The 12,347-nt window shown below is 43.1% G+C and overlaps 1 protein-coding gene across 2 annotated transcripts in view; it reads right to left on the reverse strand.

The window, feature by feature from the left end:
* Nucleotides 1-12,347, reverse strand: part of sdk1a (sidekick cell adhesion molecule 1a) — a 275,242-nt gene that overhangs the window by 63,013 nt on the left and 199,882 nt on the right. For both annotated transcript variants that reach the window (XM_053612689.1, XM_053612688.1), the window contains exons 14-16: nucleotides 11,562-11,698; nucleotides 5,448-5,595; nucleotides 1,028-1,168 (exon numbers count right to left, since the gene is read on the reverse strand). In XM_053612689.1, coding sequence (XP_053468664.1) covers nucleotides 1,028-1,168; nucleotides 5,448-5,595; nucleotides 11,562-11,698 — 426 coding nt within the window. The remainder of the gene's footprint in view (nucleotides 1-1,027; nucleotides 1,169-5,447; nucleotides 5,596-11,561; nucleotides 11,699-12,347) is intronic.

Genomic DNA, 12,347 nt, shown 5'->3' on the forward strand with positions numbered 1-12,347 from the left:
CTCATATTAGCAAGCTAGCTAGCATTAGCAGTGAAGATTAACCTCTAACAAAGACATGGAAACACCAAAAGTGTAGAGAAAGAAAGGATCTGCTCATGATCCAAATCACAGAAGCTCATCTGTGAAACATGGTGGAGATAGTGTCATGGCTTGGGCTTCTGGAACAGGCTCACTAATCTTTAGTTATGATGTAACGCATGATGATGGCACCAGAATGAATTCAGAAGTCTGCAGAAAAATTCTGTCTGCCAATTTACAGACAAATGCGTCCAATCTAATGAGGAGGAACTTCATCATGCAGCAAAGGACTTCATCAGAGGAAGAAAATGGAAGGTTTTAGACTGGCCAAGTCAATCACCAGACCTTAACCCAATTGAGCAGCATTTCACCTCCTGAAAAGGAGACTGAAGGGAGAACCCCCCCCCGAAACAAACAACAGCTGAAAGAAGCTGCGGTAAAAGCCTGGAAAAGCGTTTGGTGATGTCAGTGGGTCGTCGGCATGATGCAGGTATTGCAAGCAAGGGATATGCATCCAAATATTAAAAAGTGTTATTTCATTTATTGACTTGAAGACTATTTGTTCCAATACTTTTGCTCACCGCAAATTTGGGTGGTCTGACACTAAAGGTGCCAAGCTGTTTAACACATCTAGATGTAAATATCAGGAAACGAATGCTGAATTTCTGTCTATTGTCTCATATTCATCTTCTGATCTCAAACCTAAATATCTTTGGTGCATAGCGAAAACAAAAGAATTGGCCCTGCCATTCCAATACTTTAGGACAGCACTCCGAAAATTAGACTTTAATAAAACCAGTAGAAATAATTGCCAGAAGATGCAAGTTCTAAAAATGTTTAGAGTGCATTCAGCTATAATAACAGTCATTCAGAGTCACAGCAGGGTTTTCAGTGTTATATTATACAGTGGCTTACTGAAGTGCATATATTCGCTGTCAGGAACAGACGAGTACAGTGAACCTAACTGGCACTGGTTTGTTGAGAGACAGCAGTGTGGTGAAGGTCCTACCTGAGGACATAACCTCTGAGCACACCGTTGAGCTGCAGCTCCTGAGGGGGCTGCCACTGCACCATAATGGACTGATTTGTGCGTCCGCTGGCTACGATGTTTTTGGGTGGGGCGCTGGGCGGCTCTTCCCGAAGCATCAATCTTCATGGGAAGAAGGAAAAAAAACAGAAAGACATGCTGTACATAAGAGCACCAACTGCTCAGATATTACTTCCTCACATACACAAATACAAGTGGTCTTATGTAACTGAATCCCTGCTCGCTATTTTTATAATTTTTTTTTGTTCATCTGAATTGGAGTTTGCTGACTTGCTCTAAGGCATAACAAAAAACTCCTAGTGAGCTGAAAAAGTATAACCCTCTGGTCAGAAGTCCATTTCCCAATCTGGCTCACTACGATGCATCCGCCCACTTCATCAAAAGCACTCAAAGCCCTCGCTGTTCTCCTGGAAGAGCCTCCCTCTGCTCAGAGAACCCTGGGGTCCTCTGACCTGTAAAGTCACCTCTTTTTTAAATTTTTTATTTCTGTAGAGCATGGCCTCGACTCAGTGACTAGTTTAGGGAATAATCAGTGCTGATCTGCCTCCAGATCTTACATTCTGCTTAGTTACGGCTGCATCCAGCATTCGTATATTTAGTATGTGGAAATCTTTCTATCTATTTACATGTGTAATCTATCTATCATCAAAGTCAAGGGTATTTATGCTGGCCACTTTATGGCTTTCAGGGTCCTATGGCTCTCACTTCCTCTCACAATATGGGCTCTGCTGGAGCCCAAGGAAGCTTAAAAGCTTAAAAGCTGTGGCCTTTTTGGTGTATGTACATGCTCCATAATGACATTTATCCCATCCTGTGCCAAGAGTAAAAAAACAACCTTCAGCTTCAAAGCCTTTGGTCTGTTGTCAGAATTTCAGTGTGTTCGCTACAACTGAGTGCGGTCTGACTGAAAGAGCAATCAGCAAAGATGCAAACAAACATACCGAATATATAGCAAGGTAAGTGAGTTACATGCATTAGGGATATTCTTAGACAACCGCAGTGTCCATACTAGAGGTCGAACGATTGATCGGTTTTCCACACCGATAGTTTTTCTTGGTTGCGAGAACGGCTGAGAAGTGTACGCTGTCATTATACAGTACGAGAGCGGCCTCTAGAGGTGAAATAAAAACCATCACTGACTAATTTTGTTGTGTTATTTGAAGTGTTTTTTTTGTTAATTTTGGATGTCTCTTTTTATTTGCTACTTAGTGTGTTTTTGCTTCAGTTTGAATGTATATCTTTTATTTACTTTAATATTTATTAATAGTTCATATACATGAATATATGTATTCCATTTTTAAAAAGCACAGTACATTTTCATGCTACAGTCAGTACTGTTTATTTTTTATAGTAAAAGTTCAGCAATATTTTACTTTCAGTGTAACGTTTTCATTCGGTATCAATTTTAAAAATGTTCGGTTGATTAATCGGTTATCGGCAGGATCTTAATTATCGGTATCGGTAAAAATCCAGTGAAATCGGTCGACCTCTAATCCATACCACCCAAATGTATGCTCTTTTTTTAATTAATGGAATATAAAAAAATCTATCCCGAGCTGGATGCTTCATAAAGTCCACGGGTTCATTCCGCCCTATGTATTTCATGCTAATGGACAGTTAAATCTGCATTAAATTTTAATGGGATCATTGGATTATTCAGATTTATAGTCACTGCCTTTTTAAAACTCCGTCCACTTGTTATTTCTCCCCAGAAGTCCATTTCATAATTAATGTCCCCAATAACCGATACTGTGGTGCCTCTTACTGTGTAAATCTGCCTAATCATGGCCATAAGGAAGAGTCGCTCTGCTGGCTCTCAGACGCCTGTCTTCCTGCCTTGCCCTGTCCTGTCCTTCAAGCAGTATTTACACATTTGCTTCACATAGTCACAGTGAATCACCGGACATTAAACATCTGCCTCGGCGCATAAACAATGCAAAAGAAGCGGTCATTAATTTGCCTACGGCATGCGCCACATATAGCCACTAGGGACGGTGGGGGCTAATGGAATGGCCTAAAAGAGTCTGGCAGCGAATGCACCACAGTCGGTTAATCATGCCTGGCGTTTAAAGTCCACTGGTTATTAATGGACCCCTCCATCAACAGTAGAGCTTGAGTGATCGCTAGGATTTTGCATTTGGAACCCAATATTCATGGTAGGTTTTGGCAAGCAACCCTTGTTGAGCACAAAAACCCAGCGGCATATAAACAGGAGTGTGTGTGTATATGTGTGTGTGTGTGTGTGTGTACGCAAGCTCATTATCTGCTGTTCCGGTATGTTTTTATGGCCTCGTCAGGCGTTTACGCTTGCCTCTGCTTAATAAGGCCAAAAAGGACAGATGTGACAGCATGCAGGAAGACATATGCCTACAGGGAGAAGAGTGATTGGCTTCTTCAAGGCACCAGTCTAAGCCAACTGTGTCCCCAAGCTGACTGTCTTCAGCAAAGTGCCTGACATGGTCTAGTTTGCTGTATTAGACACCTCTGCTTGCTGTATTAGACACTTTCGTTGGAAAAAAAAAAAATATTTTCAAGAAAATATATTTGGTGCAACACTTCATATTTGAGCAAAAGAGCCTGGTGCCGCTGGATTAAACACCTCTGCCTGTTGTATTACACACTTCCAGTGGAATATGTATATATATATATATATATATATATATATATATATATATATATATATTTCATAAGAAATATCCATTGCTTTTGGCTGAACACCATACAGTATATTTGGGAAAATAACTACCTTGTATATTAGGCAATTGTTTGTTCTGCTCTTTTTTTTTCTTTTAACTCTCCTGAATCACTGACTGAAAACTCAGTAAGGTCCTAATTCAAGCTCTCTCTCAAATTAGAATTAAAACACGTTCAGTCATATTCCCGCAGCTATAAATGGAGCTTAATTGTACTAGATGAACTAATAAGAGCCAAGGCGCAAACCGGTACACATTAATCATGCACCTGTTTTCTAATGAAACAAAACCCAGCTCTGGTGAAAACCCAGTCAGGGCAATAATTGCTAAATGAAAGCAAAAGAAAAATGAAGTGGTTTGGACAGGTTTTGCTTAAACCTGCGGGGACTTGTTTCTCTGGAATGACCCGAGGTCACGCGCAAATTAAAAAGCTACTACAGCTCTTCAAGAATACTTTCGTTAGATCCTGACCCGGATGACATGAATAATTTCAGAAAGATAAACTAACTAAAATATGTATTCATGGAGTGGGACCACTATAAGTCTAGTAACGAAAGTTTTACCAGGTGCTTGGTATGGAGTGACCGAGTTTCTTATAACGGTTTTGGGAACAAGGTGTTCAGATAAGGCAGAAATAATCACCAGGGGAGAACAGATGGAAGAGGCTATTGGCCATGTCATATGATTAGTATTGTGCTTGGCTGAGAACTGCGATAATGTCGGCAAACTTAATCCTCTCCTTGTTTGCTTTTACTGGAATTGTTTTCTCACAATCACGCACATTAAACGGATTAAACGGTTTGCCCCATGACATGTGCTGCTCCACAGTTACCTCGACGATCCCACATCCTGTTTAGCTCGCGGCGAAAAATCCAAAACGTGTTAAACCCGCTATTTATATCCAAGCTTCGGCAACAGAAGTGACTAATTTCGAAACGAAAATATGCTATCGAGGGCTTGTGATAGCAGTTTTGTTCCTTCTCCCTGAGCAGAGGCGCCATGCTTTAGCATGTCTGGCGCTGATAAGGACTGCTGGTGCGAGCGGGGCTGAGGTGTCTGCCACCCACAGCTCCAGGCTGTGTAGATGTGAGCTGCTCGAGGCGCTGATTACGGCACAAGGCTGCCACTCGGTGCCTGAACGGTACGTGTGTTCACCGCACGCCGACAGTGCTACAGGGATATGACAGGAGAAATCACATTGAAAATCACAGTACATTGGAGCTGTATAAGTGGGATATATTTATCCTTATCTTATTCTGATGGGAGCAGCAAAGGCTGCAGCGCCATGCTGGTGCTTCTAATAAATGGATCGCAACTGTCAGCTAATTCATGCAGTGCTAAATTATACATATTTGGGGGAAAAAAATAGCAGTACATCATGCTGGCATTGTGGGATAAATCTGCATGTCACATCTGAGCTTTCTCTGAGTCACTACTCAGGAAAAAGACAGGCTTCTGCTCTTGTTAAGTGCTATTCAAGCTTGTGTCTTTATCACTATTCAGATTACAGACGCCTGAGCTGAAGTGTGAAGTCAATATACATATCTAAGTCCATTTGTTTACTCACTTTGGTGTCTTATGAAAAAAAAGAAGCTTCCCCCCCCCTCGACTTTGTCACATCATTTTGCTTTCACAGCCGAATAATACAAAATGGATCTGTTAAAACTGTCATTACTCATCTTCCTTACCGGTTTGTCTCACCGCTGTACTGTCCTTTCCCTACTTGATTGACAGCACACACTCTGAACTGGTAGGTTCGTGCCGGAGTGAGACCGGTCACCTCGGCCGTCGTCAGCATCGGATCCACGTTGGGCAAGTACACCCTCCACGGAGAATCTGGAATCATGCGAGAGGATGTTCGTTCAGAGATGTCCAGACATACAACAATATTCACTCATGTGACAGATACCAAATTCCTAATGAGTGTACAGTAGCTGTCTCATTCGCTCAGTATAGGGCTCTAACCGAGGCTCCTAATCGCACATCATTTTCAAGTCTGGATTCCCCAGTAGAACACGAGTAATTATTAATACTTAATTATCAGATCAAACAACATCAGGCTCTTTAGAGAAATTAGCCTGAATATTACACAAAGGATTGTGCTGTGGATTTGTAATCAAAGCACATTAAAGCAGGGGTACACTTTATTATAGGAGGCGGTGCTGATGCTGAAAAACTACTAATAGAATTATGGCTGTTATAGATAATTTGTTCGTGCTACAGGCACTACAGATGTATGGACTGGAGGAGTTTGCTAGTGGAGGTGAGTCAGAAAAGCAGGGATGGTGAAAATAACAGAAAGACAGACAGAGTGGGCTTGAGGTTGCTCACACTGAGCCTGGCTTTGTCTGATACTGCAGTTATAATGTATACATGCTGTACTAACCTGCTATGCTAACATGTATACAGCATATATCCACAATTCATGTATGATTATGCGTGTTCAAAACAACCTTTTCTGCAGCACACCAAAAAAAAATCAGGGTGCTGGCAATGACTGGTGAAACATCCATCTATTTTCTGTACCGCTTATCCTACACAAGGTCGTGGTGGAGCCTGGAGCCTATCCCAGGGAACTTGGGACACAAGGTGGGGGACACCCTGGGCAGGGTGCCAACCCATCGCAAAATCACACACAGGTGCACTTTGGAAATGGTGTTCAGTGTACAACACTTGTCTTAGGACCGGGAGAGTACCCGGAGGAAATCCCAGAAGATCTGAGCTCTGAAGAACTCTGAGCACACAGGGCGAATCGAACCCCCAACCCTGGAAGTGCAAGGCAATCATGCTAACCACTAAGCCACCGTGCCTTATTAACTACTCCAATAGTAAACTGCTTCATTTTGAAAAGCACAATTTGGGTACACACTCTCAAACACTGAAGGAAATGGAGGAGCAATACACACCGGCTAAGGGGAAGGAGGAAGCGGATGTGCACGAAGGCAGAAGTGGAGTAAGCAGGCCACCCTGATAGCCAGGTTAAAGGTTAATAACAGACACATTTTTCCAACACTTTTTCTGGCAAATGTCTGCTCGCTTGACAACAAGATGGACTTAATGCGACACAGAGTAAGCTGTTACAAGGAAATGAGGAATTTTTGCATACTTCTATTAATGGAGACATGGCTATGTAACAATATCCCAGACTCAGTTTACAATATTGACGGGTTACTCCTCTTCCGAGCCGACCAAACCATCTGTCGGGGAAAACTCGCGGAAGAGGACTCTGTTTACATAAACAAAGGCTGGTGTACAAACTGCTCTCTGATAAGCAGCCACTGTTCAGCAGCGGAACTACATAATCATATCTGTGTGCTACGGAATAGGCATCCAGAGGCTTTTTTTGTGGTAGCAGGTCATTTTAAATATGTTAAATTGACAGACATTCTGCCTCGGTTCCACCAGCACATCTCCATGGTAACCAGGGGAAGCCACATGCTGGACTTTGTGTATACCAAAAGACGGGAAGCATACAGAGCAGTGCCACACCTCCACCTGTGCTTCTCCGACCACATTTCCATCCTGCTGGTTCCTCCTCAGCATCCTGTGCTTAAAGAAAACAAGCCCACAGTAAAAACCATCATGGTGTGGTCCAGTGGAGGTGCCTCCATGCTCCAGGACCGTTTCGATCACACCAATTGGCAGATCTTCAGAGAAGTGTACCGGCATCGGTGGGGTGGACCTGGAGGAATATGCGTCATCTGTTTGTTGCTATATAAGTAAATGTATTGATGATGTCATTACCACCAGGAAGGTCACTATCTTCCAAATCAGAAACCCTGGCTGAATGGAGAGGTGCGGTGTCTTCTCAGGGCACGGGACTGAGAGCGGCGAGGAGGGAACTAGAGGTCGGGATCAAGAAACCAAAGGCTAATTATGCTCGGAAAATACAGGGTCACATTTCCACCAATGACCCCCGGTGCATGTGGAAAGGCATTAAGAACATCGCTGACTACAGCAGGAAAGATATTGTATGCCTTCAGGATTCATCTCTTCCCGATGCCCTGAATACATTTTATACCCGCTTTGAGACATCCAATTCCTCTCACCACTCCAGACTCACACTCCAACCAGGTGAGATGCCTTTCAGTGTGTCCACCGAGGATGTGAGGAGGTCATTGCTGAGAATTAATACATGTAAAGCAGCAGGCCTGGATAATATCCTGGGAAGGGTTTTGAGGGATTGTGCTCATGAACTTGCTGGGGTACTGACTGATATCTTTAACACCTCACTCTCCCAGGCTGTGGTGCCAATGTGTCTCAATACCTCTACTATCATCCCCGTGCCCAAAAGCTTGGCCGTGACGTGCATGAATGACTACCGTCGAATGGCTCTCACTCCGATAATCATAAAATGATTTGAACGGCTGATTAAGGCCCACATAAAGGATATCACTGACATTAATGTGGACCCCTATCAGTATGCTTACAGGAAGAACCGGTCTGCATCAGATGCAGTTTCATCGGTCATCCACTCTGCTCTCAACCATCTGGAGAGCAGGGACTCATGTCAGGCTGCTCTTCCTGGACTTCAGTTCTGCCTTTAATACAATTGTCCTGCAGACTCTAGTCAATAAACTGCTGCTGCTTGGATTGAAACCATCACTTTGTAACTGGGTCCTGGACTTTTTAATGAACAGGCCACAGACTCTTAAAGACCACGGCATCTCATCTTCACCTTTCATCCTTAACACCGGCTCCCCCAGGGATGTGTGTTGAGCCCCCTTGCTGTACACGCTATTAACATATGACGGCTCGGCTAAATATCCGAGCAATCATATTGTGAAGTTTGCCGATGCCACGGTTGTGGTGGGACTGATATCCCACAACGATGAGTCCTTTTGCAGACAGGATGTGGAAGAGCTTGTGGACTGGTGCAGGGTAAACAACCACCGCATTAGTGTGGGGACGATGAAGGAGATGGTTGTGGACTTTAGGAGGAGACGCTACATCCCCTCTCCCCTCTTCATCGGAGGAGCAGCTGTGGAAATGGTCTCCAGGTTCAATATCTCGGGGTACACATTTCCAATTATTAAACACAGCCAGCATTAAAAAAAGGCCCACCAACGCCTGTACTTTCTTAGTAGGTTGAAACGGGCTGGTCTCAACACTCCGGTTCTGTTAGCTTTTTATGGGCGTGTGGGGGAGAGCACACTCACCTTTTCCATCACCACCTGGTACGGGAACTGTTCAGCTGCTGACAAGAAGGCGCTGCAGAGGGTGGTTAAATCGGCCCAAATAAATAACTCACAGCAGCCTCCCCTCCATTCAGGACATTTACAGCAGCAGGTGCAGAAGCAGAGCATCCTGTATTAGGAAGGATCCCACCCACTCGGCAAACGAACTGCTCGACCCCCTCCCCTCAGACAGGAGGCTAAGAAGCATTAAAGCCATGACAAAAAGACTCAAATGCAGCTTCTTTCCAGAGGCTGTAAGACTCATGAACTCCCTGCCTTAGTGACTGATCTCTCCTTATATTTATACCTTTTCTCTCATTATGCTGTGCTGCTTTGTCATAATGTCGCTCTGGTTTAATATGCTAATATGATGCACTGCTTTTGAAAACTTATTGCTTAGTATTTATTAATAGCTCTTAGTTTTTTTGTCTATTAAATTCTTTTTTAACTTAATGTATGTATATTTCTATATTATTTATTTCTATACAGTACGATGTATATTTCGTTCTCATGAACAGAATGACAATAAATACCTTTAATTCCTTGAACTTGCGTTATGAGGAATGACATATGGTGAAAATGAACAGATGTTTAGATCAGGCTTTTCACTCTCAGTGGTCCAGGTGTTTCTGACATCCTAGGGGCATGCAGCACTGTTACACCTCCACCTCCACCTCCAACAGAGCCCATTTCTCACTGTCCACTCACACCCGGTGCAGATTAATCTGCCCCATTCTGGCATGATGGTGGTGATGGAGTGTCTCCACGCTTCTCTACATCTCTGTTCTTTCACAAGACAGCACTATTTAAGTAAGATCAACCTCCTTTATCTAGTATAATTTATCTTTATCTGAGCGCACTTAGGAATGAGCATTACTCTGACCATCTCATGCTAGCACACACTCAGAGTGTGTGTGTCTTTTAGGGCTTGGATAGAATAGTTGACTAATATCACTCAGTACGTTTACATGGACAACAATAATCATATATCAACCCGATTAAGACGATACTCTGATTAAGACACTAGAATGTAAACAGCGATTATTGATGACCTTAATCCGGTTAAAGTCATACTCGAAGTAAACACAAATGGAATTAAGACGTGTGGAGTATTCCTGTTTTAGTCATTCTAGACATGTACACACCTTAATCACACTATTAACATCGTGTGGGAGTTTTCACCGCATTTTACGACAGGACACGTACACACACGGCAGTGCTCAACCGTTTGACAGCAAACAAGAGAACACGGCTGCGTCCGAAACCGTGCAATTACCTGCTATATAGTAGGAGAAATACATGTATCTCGGCTACTATATAGTAGGAGAAAGACATGTATTTCAGATTCGATACTAATCAGAATATTGACAAATTCCGATTATTATCGGAATATTGATGTGCATGTAAACGTAGTCACTGGTGGAAAAAAAAAAACAGTAAAGAAAGCAGGCTAAATGTATTTTGTAAGCATTTTGCTTTAATTGAACGTTATCTTTTTCATCAGTTTTACCACTGTGACGAGGAGGAGGGCGGGGCCAGGCTGTGAGGACACACGCCTGGCACTGAGGTGTCTAATCAGTGGGCGAGAACGATAAAGGAGCGGCTGGACGTGCCAGAGGGAGAGAGAGAGAGGGAGAGATGCACGTGTGCTTTATGTTTGAGTTGCACTTGCATGTTTACGTTCTGTTTATTATTAAAATTTATGTTTATGATCAGCCGCTTCCCGCCTCCTCCTTGCCCATCTGTGAAGTTTGTTACAATAACTTTTGGTAAGTATAGCGGTAAAAGGCTCTGGGTTATTGATCAGAAGGTCGGGGGTTCAAGCCCCAGCACTACCAAGCTGTCACTGTTGGGCCCTTGAGCAAGGCCCTTAACCCTCTCTGCTCCAGGGGTGCTGTATCATGGCTGACCCTGCGCTCTGACCCCAACTTCCTGACATGCTGGGGTATGTGAAGAAAATAATTTCACTGTGCTGTAACGTATATGTCATCAATAAAAACTCATTATCATTAAAAGGTCTCATATCCCAACAAACTGAAAGACCGTGCAAAACAATTTCATGCAAATGCAAAAAAAACCAAATCGCAGCAAAATCAAGCATTTTTGGCCGCAACAATCACAAAAAAACCCCACGAAATCCTGAACGGACTGCTTAAGGAACGCTGAACAGAACCATCCTGCCCGCTCCTTCAGCTATTTTTGTTATCATTTAAAGCTAAATAAAATCCTTTCAGTGTGGCACAGTACAGTAAATCCAGTAGTGACCAGTGCTGTACGATAAGAGTACAGTAGATGGACAGACCATTTAAGCGGAGACGTTTTTGCCATCAAGTTTGTTTTTAAGAATAGGAATGTCATTAAATACTACAATGATGCATTCGTTTTATTATTATTTGTTGCATATGGATTTATTTTCATTGTGGATAGTGCAGCCTGAAAAGCACTGAAGCTGGGAATGTGATTTGTAGCCTGTGGATGGAATAATTAAGTGCGAGTCCATGGCTTTTTGTTTCGTTGGTGTTTGGCAGCATTTTTATTTATTTATTTGTTTTTGCTTTAACTATGAAAACTAATACAAATGAAGAGTGATGCAACACCTCGTTGTGGCACAAAGTGAACACGTACTGTTCTCTGAGAGCTCTACGATGTAGTGCAGCAGGGGACTGTTGCCATCGAAGGGCCTCATCCAGGACAGGTGCACGCTGCGGCTGTCTGTGGCGTTCAGGCCGGCCTGCAGGTTCCGCGGTGAGTGAGGCAACTCGCTGCGAAGAGAGAAGAGAAAAAACAAGTTTAGAGTCAGCACACACACAGACACACACACACACACACACACACACACACACACATACAGATCATCCTTAGAGGTTTAGCAAACATTTCCAATGTGAAGCAGTACTTTCTCAACATGTCTGCTTGAAGCTTTGACTAATACTCTGCACAGCGCCTCGCTCTGGGCCTTTCACTATCAGATCTCCTCTGTGGTTGGTCCACTCCCCTTTCCCTTCTCTCCTCAGTGTTCAAAGACAAAACCAGCCTGATTTTCTCCTGATTTTTTTCTCCAAATTCCCCTGCCAATCTAGTTAATTATGTTCCACTTGATTCTGCTGATTTTATTAATCGCTTTACTAATTAAGAGTTGGCAAGGTTTGACTTCAGTCACGTATCAGTGCATCACCAGTACTTCCAGTATCGTGAAAGTTTGTTTTCTTCTCTAAATTAAACGCAAAGAAAGAATCATCAAAGCACCAGGTTCCATCACGTTTTTTTTTTTTGTTTGTTATTCTTAAGTAGGCAAGAAACCTTTGACAATCTCACAGAACAGCACCGATACATGCCTTTCATCTTGTGCAAATCTGTCGGGTTGGGGGGGGGTCGGGGTATTGTTAGAAATGGAGAGACAAGCATCTTGAA

This window comes from Ictalurus furcatus, chromosome 24 (genome assembly GCF_023375685.1).
Source record: "Ictalurus furcatus strain D&B chromosome 24, Billie_1.0, whole genome shotgun sequence".
Classification (NCBI taxonomy): Eukaryota; Metazoa; Chordata; class Actinopteri; order Siluriformes; family Ictaluridae; genus Ictalurus; species Ictalurus furcatus.